The sequence below is a fragment of the Mustela nivalis genome, assembly GCF_964662115.1.
Source record: "Mustela nivalis genome assembly, chromosome: 9".
NCBI classification, from domain to species: Eukaryota; Metazoa; Chordata; class Mammalia; order Carnivora; family Mustelidae; genus Mustela; species Mustela nivalis.
In genome coordinates, this window is record NC_139028.1 from 8,668,280 (window position 1) to 8,683,151 (window position 14,872).

General features: G+C 50.4%; 3 protein-coding genes across 3 annotated transcripts in view; 1 reads left to right on the forward strand and 2 right to left on the reverse strand.

Moving 5' to 3' along the window:
- Nucleotides 1–14,872, forward strand: part of DYNC2H1 (dynein cytoplasmic 2 heavy chain 1) — a 670,805-nt gene that overhangs the window by 181,499 nt on the left and 474,434 nt on the right. The window lies entirely within an intron of this gene.
- Nucleotides 1–14,872, reverse strand: part of MMP8 (matrix metallopeptidase 8) — a 107,133-nt gene that overhangs the window by 75,324 nt on the left and 16,937 nt on the right. The gene's annotated exons all lie outside the window — the stretch shown is intronic.
- On the reverse strand, nt 3,033–11,754 carry LOC309841096 (stromelysin-1). The gene is made up of 11 exons (XM_082683978.1): nt 11,611–11,754; nt 10,898–11,079; nt 10,097–10,341; nt 9,855–10,003; nt 9,602–9,727; nt 7,655–7,819; nt 7,340–7,484; nt 6,386–6,519; nt 5,841–6,000; nt 4,639–4,742; nt 3,033–3,425 (listed from the first exon to the last, which is right to left on the reverse strand). Exons 2-11 carry the CDS (start codon nt 10,997–10,999, stop codon nt 3,325–3,327), a joined length of 1,431 nt encoding a protein of 476 aa, XP_082540104.1. The 5' UTR covers nt 11,000–11,079; nt 11,611–11,754; the 3' UTR covers nt 3,033–3,324.

A 14,872-nucleotide genomic window follows, 5' to 3' on the forward strand; every position in this document is an offset into this window, starting at 1 on the left:
ACCTCCCTCGAGCTGCCGAGACGCTCCCCCACCCACCACCTGCTCACCGCTGGGTCACCTATGAGGGCTCCCACGCACCCGTCCCAAACTGTCCATGCCGCCAGCACACCACGTCCTGCCCGCTGTGTCAGACATGCTGATGTGACTGTAGTCATCCCGGGCTCTCACCGAGAGCAAGAAGAGGGAATCCACACTCACAGGTTCTGACACACTCGTTCTCCTGCTGGCTCGGACGGACGACCGCGAGGCTTCGGGTCGGTGCTTGGATGGGAACAGACGCCTCGAATAGCCTCGAATACGCAGCCCGTCTGGAGGCGAGCCTCGGACCGGCCCAGCAGATCCTTCCAGCCCCGCCCTTCCAGCAGCTCCGTCCTTCCCCGTCCAGCCCCTTCTCGTGTTCTCCCGTCCCGGGCCGTCCAGCTCTCTCATCCCCTCACCCCCCGAGCTGACGGCACTCCCTGTAGTGCGGCCGTGCTCCGCATTTCCAAGGCCAGAGAAGTCAAGCCAGTTCTTGAACATCGTCCTGGGATTCAGCAGCATGTCACCGCAGGGCTGGACTTGCCCCAACATGGGCTGCAAGGCTGGTCCCTGGAGCTCAGTCTCTGCTCGGTGTCAGGGAACATGGGTTCCCAGCTGGTCAGTGCACACACACACACGCACACACACACACGCACTCCAGTCCTTCTGGAACGAGATGTCTTGGGGTAAAGGGCAGCAGGGAGCAGTGGCAGGTGGGTGGTCCCCCGTTGTCCCTAGTCACTGAGGATAGTGGGGGGGGGGGCGCGGGAGAGGCCAGGAGTCAGACACAGATACAAGAACCTTGGCCTTGGGGCTGTGGGGATTTTAAGCTGCCGGACTGAGCAAGAGTGGACTTGCCCTCTTTGAGGTGGTGCAGGTCGGGCACGGCACGACGCCCGGCTCAGACCGAGTCCAAACTCAGCAAGATAGGGCCGTCCCCGCTGGTTTACTGCCCGTCGCTCTAGACAAAAGCATGGTCTTGGGAACCAGGAAGAATGAAATCAGCTCCTGACTCGGCTGTGTGCAGCATGACCGCAGCAGAGTCCCCGAGTCCCTCTAAATTTTCACTTCTGCCCCCGGCGGAAACAAGCCAATGGCGCAAGCCACCAGTAGGGGACTGAGGAAATGAACGGTTTCGGAGAAAGTGGCCAATAGAAGAACGGCGCCTGCGCTAACCAGGAGGGGACACCGCAGTGTTTCACGTGGAAAGAGTGAAGAGCACGGTGGCGAGATTCGCGGCCGCTGGTCTCACTTTAGGAGACGTAACGTGCTAATGTCTGCGTGTGTACGGGGCGGCTGGAGGGTTGCATTTGGGTGTGTTCATTCTCTCTGGACTGTGCGCTCCATGAGGACGGGGCTGTCACACCAGCCCCTGAGGAAAGGCACCAGCTGGTGGGGACAGGTGTGAGGAAAACTGACTTCTCACCGTGTTTTCTACCTTTCAGACGTGTGGCCACTTAGTACCCCTGCAAAAGCATAATCCAAATAAATTCAGGGAATTTATAAAATAAAGAAATGCTCAATTGCGACCAAAATACTGCCATGTATTAGAGTTTTGTCTTACAGTCTCCCACACAGTCTCTTTCGTGCTCACCATCCTAAGGATGGTCTAAATGCTGACCATTCACAGATGTGTATCTCCTCTCTTTAAAAAACAAAATTTGAGGTACGATCGACGGACCCCACTGGGTTTGTTTGAGGTGCATGAGGAAGGACTCCTCCTGTGTCCACACTGCGCACAGTCCCCACAGAGCAGTCCCCCGAGTTTCTGGGTCGCCGTGTTTAAGTTCAGACTCACTCACTCATGGCCTCGTTGGGCATCTCACGGACGTTTCAAAAGTTGGCAAACCTCAGCCATTCTTCCCCACTCTCACCTTTTCCTCACAAAGCTCTGTGTCTCCGAGCTGTCCCCGAGCCCAGCACATGCTGCCGCGGTAGGTGACGTCTGTCCTCCTGCTCTAGGAAGCTCTCGGGGAATGGTGCGTGGTCTCTTTCCTCTTCTTCGAACCCCCTGCCGAGTCCTGCTGTCTTCCGTGCTCTCATCTGACTCTGCAGTGTGACCGCTTTTGCCTGAGCTGTGACCCCTCCCCCGGTTCTCCAGCCTCCCCTCCAAACCTCCAGGGCCATCCCCTCAGAAGTCCGAACACGGCCCAGAGCCGGTGACCGTCCTGCTAGCCTACCGAAGACGTCGATGGTTTCCCCTCAGCACCCGTTAGGTTGACGGTAGTACGCACGTGTGTGTGCTCCTTTGCATACATTCTTTCTCGCTGACTATGACCTTGATGAGGGTAGGGGCTGTGTCCGTTCACGCAGGGTCACGCAGGGTCCTACACCTACACCCCAGCATGGATTGGCCTGGCACGTGGAATACGGTGAGTGCACCGTCCTCATATGAACGGACCCGCCGGGGCGTGAACGAGCTCTTACTGTGTGGCAGGTGCCGTGCTGGGCGCCTGACCTAGGGCCATGAGTCTCTCTTCGCAGCAGCATCTGCCCGTGGGCTTCAAGCATGGACAACTAGACAATGAGTACAAGAGGGTGTTTCCAGGTGTGCATGGACGTGAGCAGATCTGCTGCTAGGGCAGGCGGGAGGGCCCCCCGAGGGGCTGTCCGTGGAAGGAGGAGACGAAGAACAGGTTTGGTTTCCTGCACCTGACAGAGAAGCCTGTGAACAAGGTGGTCCGTGACAGTCCTAAGATTCTGCGTCACAGTGTTTTCTTGAGCCTGCTCTGCTCGGGGACAGCTGGCCCAGGTCTTCCTCCCAGGGTGTCTCAGGAACACACAGGATGTGTGGGAGGTGGAAACAGGGACACTGGCTGGTAGGACACCTATGGAGGGCACATGGCGCGTCCCCTACTGGTCCTGACAAGCCCATGGGGTGGCGGCCACCGTGGAGACCTGAATCCTAGCACACGGGCCCAGGATCTCGGCCTGCCTCCGATCTGGTCCCCATCGCACGGTCCCCACCGCACCCAAGGTCGTGGGGACAACTTGTTCTCAAAACAAACAAGATGTTGATACAACTGACCGATTCTCTTTATTAAATAACAAGTACATAGTCTATATACAGTAGCCGGGCTGGGCCACGAGCGCTCTCCCCTCCCCCGTGGAGGCCCCGCGGGACGCAGCCCCCGCTCAGCCAGCCGCTCGCCCCGATGCCCGACACTGTGGGAAGCAGCCGGCAAGTCGAGGATGTTGTCTGAGCGTCGTCCCCACGCATGTGAGAAACGGACCGTCTGCGCTCACGGGGACTCCAGGCAGGACTAGCAGCAGTGGCCCGAGCCCGTGGGGGTGCTTCTTGGCCTCTCAGCAGTTTAGCCAGCTGCCGCTCGCCAGGGTGTGGGTGACTTTCCTTGCGTTGGGGTCAAACTCCAACTGGGAAGCACCACTGAAGAAATAGTAAAATCCTGGAAATACAGAGGAGGGAACCCGTGAGATACTGTTGCAGATAAACCAGCTTGGCAACACCCAGAATGCAGAATGCCAGGCGATGAGAATTCTGGTGTTTATAAGGGTTTTACTGGGTGCCGGATTCCGGAAAGCGTTTGATGGGGTTGTTTTCTCACGTCTTCCTTCAACAGTCCCATGAGGGACACGCATCTAAGTCCGCCCTACAGATGGGTAGGGGGAGGGGTGTGCAGGCTGGCCCAAGGTCCCTCGCGGAGGACAGGCTGGTGACAGCACCGCCTTCCAGCTCTGTCCGACGGCGAAGCCAGGCTCCACTTACCATGGTATTCTGCTTCCAACCAGGCAAAATTCTCTGCTTCTTTGGAAACCATGAACTCTTTATTTTATTTTTTCCCAACAGTCCTCCTCCCCTTTCCTTCCCTGAGGGTCCCTTCCAGACCCAGAGAAGCATGGAAACCCCTTGAGAACACCAGGGCCCTTCAAGGCTCGGCCATCCTGGTGCTCAGGACCAGTAAGGACCACCAATAAGGACCACCAGCCTTCACTTCTCTCTCCTCAAGCAGGAAAAAGATACAACTGGTTTAAAACCCCGGGCGCACGAAGAAGCAATGATTTGCAACTGACTGGCGTGGGCAGCGACTGACCACTTGGGGACATGTCCCTGGGAGTCAGTAGTTATGGCAGGATAGGGTGAGGGAAACGTCGCCACACCGCTGGAGGGGACTTCTCTGCGCGCAGGGAGATCTGAGAGCTCAGGTCAGGACGCAGGGAAACAGCCCTGAGCAGTTTGCTATTTTCCGCGCACACGGAACAGAGATGAGTGCCCACCAATCACATCAATGTTTTCTAGAAGTCATCATAGACTTGGCACGGAATTGGTAAGTAGCAATTTGGGGGAAGAGAGGAAGGAGCTGCTTAGAGAAAACCTGTCATTTCACAGGGCACCTGGGGGCTCCGTCACTTAAGCATCTGACTCTTGGTTTCGGCTCAGGTTGTGATCTCAGTCATGAGATCACGGCCCCCACTGGGCTCTGCGCTCAGCCCAGTGACTGCTTGGGATTCTCTCTCCCTCTGCCCTTCCCCCCCCCCCATCAAGTAAATAAATAAGTGTTATAAAAAAAGAAAATTTGTCATTAGAAATTAATCCAATTGTCCCTCCGATACCCTAGAAAGTTCCCAGTGCCCCGTGACCAAACAAAAATATCTCCTCACCAAATGCTTCAAAAGCAGCGTCGACCTTCGTGTCCACCCCTGGGAAGTCTTCCGCTATTTGCCTGGGGAAGCCCGGCTCCATGGATTGTCTCTTCTCATCAAATCTGCACCCAGTAAAAGAAACACAGCACGGCATTGCACGGAAGCCACGTGACCAGAAGCCCTAAGTCATGTCGGATTTACTGTGGCATTCTAGTAAACTTTCCAAGTATCGTAAATGAACGTCAAGCCGGTGAGACACTACAGAAATATGGGACTTTAATGGGACTGCAAACACAGCTCTTAAAACTGTCTCTCCCCCGGAGAAGAGGCAACATCCGATGTCTCAGATGTCTGTTACCATACTTCTCGAGGCTGGATGGAAAGAACCTAATCATCTTTCTATCACAAAGGCTTGAAGGTACGGACAGATGAGTTGGCTCATTCATCTCAAATACGAATGTCAAGTTCTCTACCGTATGTGGCTTGTGCGTGTCCTCCCCACCCTGCACGTCTGGATTTCCTCCAGCAGCCTCCTAGGGAAGGGATGGCGGAGACCAGGAAAGCACTGGGAATGTGTTGTGAGCTCGTTGGCTGGACCTTGGTTGGTCCTGCCAGTCGTCGGGCAGATGGCCCAGGCATCGGCGTCTGTGTGTCCTGGGTTCTGGCCATAAACCCGGACCGCTGCTGCTCACTGGCCTCTTAATGACAGCACTACTGAGCGGGTGCGGTCGGGGCGGCCCTGAAGCATCATATGGCGCAGCTGGAAGCACGAGACAAACACCCAGGGAGGCGGTGGGTGGACAGGAAAGGAATGCTAAAGTGTGGCCCGGATTCCCAAGGCTTCTTTTGAAACAAAACACAAGCGCATCTGCATTTGGAGTCCATCTGGGAAGCTCCACCGGGCGGTGGGACTTGAGGCAGGACTTGAAGAGGGCATGCACTGGCTGGAGGCAGGGGGCGGGGGGTGGTGGTGCAGATGTGAGAAGAGGCTGTTCAGGCACAGGGTGGTGTGGTCGCAGGGGAGCTCCGGCCTGCGGCTCCCGGGCTCAAGGTGGGACCGAGATAGAGGCCCCTGGGACCACCTAAGACCAGAGAGTCTGTCCTGGTCCTCTGTACTGGGGGTGGGGTGGGGCTGGGCTGCGAGTGACCTGGGGGTATCCTTGGAAGAGGATAATTTCCCTGCTGAGGCTCCATGCAAAGTCACCCCAACCCCATCTTACCGCCAGTATTTGTCTCCTACGAAGAAATATGTTTTCTTCTTTTCTTTATCAAAAAGGGCCGCATCAATTTTCCCTACGGTTGCAGGAAAACCCAGGGTGCGGATGCCTTTTGGATAACCTGCTTGTGGCTCCGTTCCTCTCACGGCCCAGAACTGATTTCCTGTTAAGAAAAATCATTTGGAGTCTTGCTGAATTTATGACAGTTAAGCCTTCGAGTTTTAAAAATACTTGTCAGCACCTTTGATTTTCAGAGTAAGGATTTAATCCCCAGCTCAAAGTGGATTGTTCACAAAAATGTGTGGATTGAACAACTGAACACAAATGCAAAGAGGGGATTTACAACTCTGAGTGATTTATATCCCTACTTGCATTTTTATTATCTGTAAAATATAAATAAAATAACACCAGACCCAGTTGTTTCTTCAGAACTTCGAGTGACGAAGGAGACACAATTTGTCAGAGTAGAGAAAACTAAAGTTCTATTTAATTTTCCTGCAAAGAGGTTTATTTCAACGGGTTAGAAGAAATTAATGTTTCATAATTACCTTTAAAAAGGAAAACAGTGTCCTTGCTAGTGTCTTCATATGCGGCATCCAGGCCTGAAGGGAGTGACGGCCAAAACGAAGAGATCAAATAAAATCCAGGTTCAAGTGTCCTGAGGGATTTGCGCCAAAAATACCTAAAATATGTAGAAGAGGAAATGAAAATTGAGAAACAGACCTTCACCTTTAACGTGTTTTTCTCCCTGTGGTGCCTCATCCACCCGCCCCATCTCCTCGGCTGCTAGGCTCGAGGGCGGGCAGCAATCAGGCAGGCTGTCAACGGGAAAAGATCGTTTCTTTCTCTCGGGACGCTCCCCCCCCCCCCCCCCCGCCTCCTGCCCGAGGATTCTGGTGTAAGATCTTCCAGAGAGAAGGTGGCTACAGCCCATGCAAACCAGTGTGGGCACCACATCGCTGGGCACGTTTTCAGACGGACAGACTGGTGTGTGTGTATGTGTGCGTGTGGGTGTCAGTATTTCCAGAATGACTGTGGAAGCGTCTACACGCGTCCTCGACGGTGGGTGGCGGCGGGGAGCCGGTGTGGCGAGGGAGACTGGCTCTTGGCTTCCCTCCCACGTGCGCAGCCTGAACGTGTTGTCACGGACATAGTCTGCAGCCGTAGATTAGCCGGTTAAGGATAATGCCCTCCTGATGCTATCTTTAAAGGAAGCAAAGATAAAACTCTAATTCTGAAGTTCGACCTGAGCCTCTGGAAAAGTAAGCGTGGCTTATAGAGACTGGAGACAAGCACGAGAGGACAGGCATCGAATCAAGCCTTGGAAAACGAGTGGGAAGCTTTTGGGGAAACATGGAGGGTGAGTCACGAGAGCTCAGTGATTTCAAGTTCAGAGAAAATGCTTTGCTCTCAGAATTTAAAATCTCCATCAAGTCTCCATTCTCCTTACTAAACACTGAATGTCAGAAGAAGAGAGAGGAAATGGAATCTTCTGGTCTGACCTGTCCTTAAAGAAGAGGATTTCTCCCCTCAGGGTGCTGACTGCATCGAAGGACAAAGCGGGGTCGCACGCAGCTGGGGTCCCCGGTTCTGAAGGCACAGATTCCGTGGGCACCACAGGGTCATCCGGGGAGCCAGGGGGAGATCCTGAAGGGAACAGATGTGGGGAGGGACTGTGACGCTATCGTCCACGTGAGTGCTTTCCCAGCGCACTCAGGGGCTTAAGAGGAACTGCAAACGCGTCGTGCCGCGTTTTCAAGCTCTCCCGAGGACCGGCCCTGCAAAGCTCCGTGCCCGGTGTGTGCGGCCTCGCTTACCGTACAGGGACTGGATGCCGGCCACGTCATCTGGAGAAAGGCGGAAGCGGGCCAGGTCTGTGTGTGCCCTGTAGACTGGGTACATCAGAGCGCGGGGGTCGGCCGAGTGAAAGAGACCCAGGGAGTGGCCAAGTTCATGAGCAGCGACCAGGAATAAGTTGGTTCCTGTTTAAGAAATCATAAACAACGGTTACTTGGTACAAATCCATGGACGTCCTCACACAGGTCAGCTGTGTGTTCTCTCATTTTCTCCCTGGAGGCACATGGGGCTTCCTTTGCCTGGTGTGTGGTTAACGGGCCCACACTTCATGGCAGGCCAAGTGTTTTTCAAGGCTCTTTCTTGAAATCAGTCTTTGAGACAAAATATCCAGTCATGTCCCCACCCCACTCTCCTGTCTCAGGATCCTAGCGGAGAGCCAGCTCCCTTTCCCTGTGCTCTGGAGGGGGCCCAAACCGCTTATGTAGCTCATCCATAAATGTTTCTCTTCATTTGTTAATGAAAAGCTAAACACTGTTTCAACATATTAGTGTTTGCCAGTCATGGCCTCGGTTATATGAATCACAATTTATTCATCTCAATTCTGGAATCCTGAGACAACCACGCTCCTACGATTCCCCATTGGAATGCTGCCTGCAGAATTTTCCTCCCCAAGATTGTTACTATTAAGCACATATTGAGTCTGGAAATATATATATATATACACACACACACACACACACACACACACATATATATATACACATATATATATATATATATATATATATTTTTTTTTTTTTTTTTTTTTTTTTTTTAGATTTGGAGTGAGAGCAAGCACAGGCAAACAGAGGGGCAGGCAGAGGCAGAGGGAGAAGGAGGCTCCCTGCCAAGCAAGGAGCTCGATCCCAGGACGCTGGGATCATGACCTGAGCTGAAGGCAGCTGCTTAACCAACTGAGCTACCCAGGTGTCCCTGGGTCTGGAAATATTAGTAAGGATCATTGACATAGGGTTTGCAAGATTGGTTTCAAAGATAGCACGCCTAATCGTGCTACTGTTTGCCACGAAAGAGATCTGGGCCACACAAACACTGGCTATATTTACATTTTTTCCTTCATATTATTAAAAATAACCCAGAATACTGAAAATTGGAAGTCATTGGGTAATTATATTTGACAGGCTGAATTTACTTTTGCAAGTGTTATTTGTGTAACTTGTGATCCTAGTACAGTCCTCTTTAGAGGCTTTGCAGGAAGAAGTTGTTAATTCGGTAGAATCAAAGAAATTTACCGAGCACTAACTTCACGTTCATACTCTCTACGGAGATTCTGTTTGAGTTTCGATTATAAACCCCAGTGAGTGAATTTCAGAAGCAGTATTATTTGTTTTAGCCAATTTTTTGAGAACTTTGGAAGCCAATCCTCAAAGTATACAGTTATGAACTGACAAATATTCTTCCACCTAAAAAATCTGGACACTATATTAGGGGGCAAGTGCTTTCCTTCAGAACTAGTCTATAGAAACTCTTGTTAACCTAGAGATAGTAAAATGCTGATTTACAAAGAAAACCTAAAAAGGAATCTCAGTTCCTGAAATTTAACTCTCATCTCCCTTTTGAAGAGTAAAGAAGAAACAGCCCCCAACTGGATACAAGCAATATCCAGGGCACCATCCCTTGGGTATCTGCCACTCAATATAATGAGAGAATATTCCCGAGGATGGTTCTGAGCTCACCCTAGAAACGCAGTCATCCAAGAAATACTTACTGATGTCCCCACACTGTGCTTACCAAGACAGAGAATAAACTTTTCAGACATGTGCAAAATAGTTAAAACAAAAATACATTCTACGAATTCTCTATTCAGGAAGTATGGGACACCCCACTTCTTGAAGATTCTGAGCTATTAAGAATTTTCTAAATCTAAAGAAACCCCCCACCGACGTCATTCCGAGAGATGTGTATCCAACCTGAAGTGTCTCTTGTCCACTGTTCATCGTCGTCAAAGTGGGCGTCTCCAAAAATGCCAGGGCCGGGCGGGTAGGCATGACCCAAAACATTTCCAGGTCCATCAAAAGGGCTAAAGTCTCCATGATCTAACAGAGAAAGTGTTTTTATTGGAAAGATAGGTAATTCAGATCTCTTTGGAACACCCTCCCCCAATAGCAACTAGATAAATTGATGCATTTCATGGTTTTTGTGGGATTTTTTCCTTTGTTTTACCTCTAACTGCGAAGGAGATCTTTATGTCAGCCTCTCCATCATCAGCCCTGGAGAAGGTCAGTGGGGTCACCTCCTGCCAGAGGCTCAGGGCTTTCTCAATGGCAGAATCAACAGCATCTCTTGGCAAATCCAACGTATAATTTATAATCCTTTAAGAGAAAAATTGAAGAAGAAGTTATTTTCTCCTGTGATAGTCATTAGTAAAATCTGGGTAGTGTGTGAAAACCTCTTTGTCCCATTACCTGTAGGTAAGGTGGGTTTTCCTCCACTTGGGCATGCCAGGGAAGGTGGTGAAGCCGCCGATGTCGGGAACGCCACACCTGGGCTTACGCATCATCTCCAGAGTGTCTGCGTCCAGCTTCCCCGTCACCTCCAACCCGAGGAACTTCTGCATTTCTCGGATTTTCTCAACGACGGGACCACGGTCCCTTCTTTTAACAAACGGTTTCGTATCTTTTGCAAGTTTGTAGTATTTTTCCAGGTATTGCTAATGGGATATTAAGTAAAGTTTTTATGTCATACTTTGATTTTTTTAGCCTTTTGTAGTAAAATGCAGCTGCTGACTCAAACTGTCTGCAGTATCTGTCTGGTTTGCAGAAATCAAAATGAGTGTCCTATTCAGCTGCACTCTCAGGCAAAGACTCCTTGCTTCTGTTCTGCCTTTGTAGCCAGATAATCTCTGGAACCTGGTCTACTCCCAAAGCAATGAAAATGAAACAGAAAACCAAGATAAATGTCTGTGTTCCTCTTTTACCTTAAAAGAGGAACACAGAGCACATAGGCTTCTTTGGGTGTGATTCTGTATTTCAGGCCCATTTATTAACTCCCTTGACTTTCTACTTTATCCATCTCCCGGGGACCTGCCCTAAGAAGAAAGCTGGACAAACCCGTGCATCTAGACACGACACTAGCAACATAAACACCAGCTACATGTACATTGGATTAGATGTCCCAGGGGGAGATACATTTAATTCCTCTCTCTACCTGCTACTCGCACACCCCGGGCCTCAGCGAGCCCTGGGAGGGATGGAGCCACCAGTCACCTGAACAAGCTCCGTGCTGTCCTCGTCCTCTGCAGCCCTGTCCACTGGGTAGGCTGAGCACACAGCCACACAGAGCAACAGGAGAGCTGGAAGGTTCTGCATTTCCACGGGCTCTTCTTGGCTCTAAGTCGTTGTGGTGCTCTGTGTCTACCTTCTCCTGGGTCCGGTCTCTGGAGCCCTGACTTTTATAGGGTGACAGAGGTGGGTTAGGTCGCCCGCAGCGTGACTCATGATTGCTTTCATCCGAATGACAGCAGGACCATGTCCAAAAATTCCAAATCTGAAGTAGGATGATATAACCTACTTTACTAATTTCTCTCAACCCTTCCAATTTTGCAAATCATAACAGTGATTAAGCTCCAGGAAATGCTTCCTGTCTTCGTAAGAAGAGAACTGGGGCATTTTTTTTTTTTTTAATTCTGGAAAAAAAAAGTGCCCGGAGTTTACTAGACCATTGATGTTTGTGTGTTTGAGAGGAGAAATAGGCTGACTCGGTAAAAAGTCAAAATTGGTTAGAACATATGAAATGCGGTCTTATTTTAAGAAAAACAGACTTAAAATCAAATACAATGAGATGTAAGTAAATGACAAGCCGTGCTTACATAGCTCAAGTGCACACTGTTAGATTTTGTAGTAATAGAAGGAAGAATATCTAGAATAAGGTTGGAAGGGAGAGTCTGTGTTTTGAGCCCTTGACTCGAAGTCTGTGTTACTGGTTTCTGGTTGGATTTGTTAGGAGAAGGCTCCCGGGCAGGACAGAACAAAGACCTCGAGGGAGGAGGTGTGCCCTTTCTCCTGCGGCTGGTCTTCCTTCTGTCCTAACCGGGGAGCGGGTCGCAGACCTACAAGCACCGTCCCTGCAAACCGGCGGGGTCGGAAGGAAGCACCTTGTGCCAGGACCAACTTTCCCGTCATCGTCGCCGCCGCGCTTCTCACGGTCTCCCCATCTCTCTCCCTCCTCCCTCAAATCACCATAGATACTTCGAACTTCTTTTTTTTTTTTTTAAAGATTTTATTTATTTATTTGACAGAGAGAGATCACAGGTAGGTAGAGAGACTGGCAGAGAGAGAGAGAGCGGGAAGCAGGCTCCCTGCTGAGCAGAAAGCCCCATGTGGGACTCGATCCCAGGACCCTGAGATCATGACCCGAGCCGAAGGCAGCGGCCTAACCCACTGAGCCACCCTGGTGCCCCTCGAACTTCTTTTTTTTAAAGATTTTATTTATTTATTTGAGAGAGAAACAGAAAAAGAGAGAGGCAGGGGAGTGGCAGAAGGAGAGGGAGAAGCAGGTTTCCCATGGAGCAGGGAGCCCGATGCGGGGCTCGATCCCAAGACCCTGAGATCATGACCTGAGCCGAAGGCAGTGGCTTAATGACTGAGCCACCGGGATTGTGGGTGAACTTTGAACTTAAAACAAAAGCCGCCCTTAGATGTCTCCCCCAGGGTACTTACCTGTTTTCTCTTCTCTCTTCTTCCCTTCCTCTTCCTTTTTCTTCCTGTTCTCGGTCTCGCAGAGCGCTGGTCCCGCCAACAGTGCTCCTAGGGAAGACTGCGGACATCCACAGGGGAGGGAGCTCGGCTGAACGTTTTACCATTCTCCCGCCACCTGTCCCTCTTCCTCACCGACCTTGCCTCCCTTACCCTTAGAAAAACAGAGCAGAAGAAGAGAAAGAAATTAAATTGGAAAGAGCCAAGTTTATACTTACAAAACGTCTTAAGTGAACATTTTTTATTCGCCACCATGGTTTGTTTTTTCTTTGCTTATTTGTTTGCTAAAGAGCAGAACACCCAGGAGTGAGAAACTCCGTGAAACGATGAAGAAAAATGAACACTTAATAAGTGCAAGTTTTGTTCCCTGCCTTTGCATTTCTTGTGCATTTTCCTTCTTTCTCAGTATCTTTGTACTTTCTGAATAAACACCAGAGCGATCTCATCCAGCGCGCGTCACAGGTGCAGTGAGAGGTCTGTGCCTGGAGGTGACCAGTCGTCTGAAGCCTGGGGCTGTGCGTCAGGGGTAAGCATCTGTTTTTAGACTAGAGTCTATCTAAAGACATCTCTTCCTCTAGGGGAAAGAATTTGGGTCTTGCGTCGATTGAAATCAAGGGGAAATGCTTGTCCATCTTGATGTGAGGATAGCCAAGGGGGCAGAGTGAAACAGGACTGGTACCAGGAATGAGTTTGGGGAAGGCTCGATGGATGCAGGCAGAAGTTGCTAGGGACCACGGTCTCAGTTCCTTCTGGACAAATGTTTTCCCTGCGAACATTTTCTCTTGGATCATGTCTAATAAAACATATTTCAAGTTCAGAGGGAAACATTACAGATACCATGTTTATTTTCCCAGACGTTCAAACACAATTGGCAAAATGGGTCATGTTGTTGCTCCTGAAATAAATGCAGACTTTTCTGGAAGTGTCGCGCCTAAGGAAGAGGTCATTATTTATTTCTCAGTGGTACCTCGGACCGCCTCGTGCAGACTGTTCACGCAGAGCTGGAGTGCGATGTCCCCTCCCTCACCGTAAATTCTCGGTTTTCCCCGGGCTCCTAATGCTGAACATGGCACCCGGCACCCGGCATAAACTGCACACCCTAGTATTGTTGAAAGAATTAATAATCTACTAATTATGAATGAAAGTTTCCCAGGAAAAGTCAAAGAGGCGAATGAAAAGTCAAAAAAACTTCATGAATCGTGGAGATGTTTCTAAATCCCCTGATCTTACCAAATACCCTATTAATTGAATTTTTTTCTTTTCTTGCCTTTGAAAAAGATTCAAGAGACCATCTTAAGTGTGTCTAATGAAGAATAAATTGAAGGCTTATCTACACCTCTTCCCCATCTCCATGTCTGTAAAATTCTCAGACGGCAGCATCAGAGCAACAATGCATGAGAGAGGATTTGCATTTTGTAGATTTAATTTTAAAAGACAATGCATTGTATCTTAGGGTTTCTGAACTTGGAACACTCTTATTGGAGATATCTATTTACTTTTATTTATTTTGCATGTTGATATAAGTTCACGTTCATTACATTGGAAGTCTGGGTGTTAAATAATATCAATAACTCACGTATTCTTTTTGAGTATTTTAGTTTTGAAACTCATAAACCCTAAGATACAAAGTAAAAGACTGTCCATGAATCTGTGTTATGTCTGCATGATCTAACCCAGTGCTATTTTTGGGTCATACTAACTTGAACAATAAATGTACTCTACAGTAAATAAGTAAGTAAGTAAATAAAAGTTGGAGAGGTAGATCACAGAGCAGCTGAGCGGGAGAGAGAAGGAAGAGAAAGGGAATAACCACACCAAACGCAGAGGGGATCTGTGAACACTGTGGAGGAACTTGGGCTTTTCCAGCGCAGGGACGAGAAGGAGCGTCCGGCAGGATTTGTCCCACGGCTGAGCCACCGCAGAGCCGGCGAAGGGCCGGATGCGCGGAGCGGACCCGCAGAGCTCCGAGACGCGGCGGTGCACTCAGACGCGTCGACTCCAGCTTGGACTCAAGAACCGCATGGGTCCAAGTCACAGCCTCTCTGACGGCCTCCCCGGTCTGTGTCTCCACTCATCGCGTGCCTCCGGGCCTGATGCGACGAGGTAACACGGTGCCTCCGCCTCGGCGACGCGGTCCTCTCTTCCGTGTCTGAGTCTCCGTCTTCGAATTCTCGCGTCCCCAAACCGAGATCGAACGCTTGCAGACCACGGGTAACGGAGCAACATGGAGAGAACAGGACCCACTGACTCTTTAAAAGTAGGAAGGAAGGAGGGAGGATAAAACGCATCAGGAGGGAAGGAAGACAGGAAGGGTGCCGTCCGGCAGGGCAGAGCGTGCTCAGGGCGTCGAGGGCGGCGCTGGCCTGGTGCTCTGCCGAGCGAAGGTGTCCCCTGCAGGACAGGCCACCGAGGTGCGGGCGGGGCGGGAACGGCAGGAACAGCATGAACGCTGACGCAGAGTCAAGAAAGCTGAATGTCTGTCAGAAA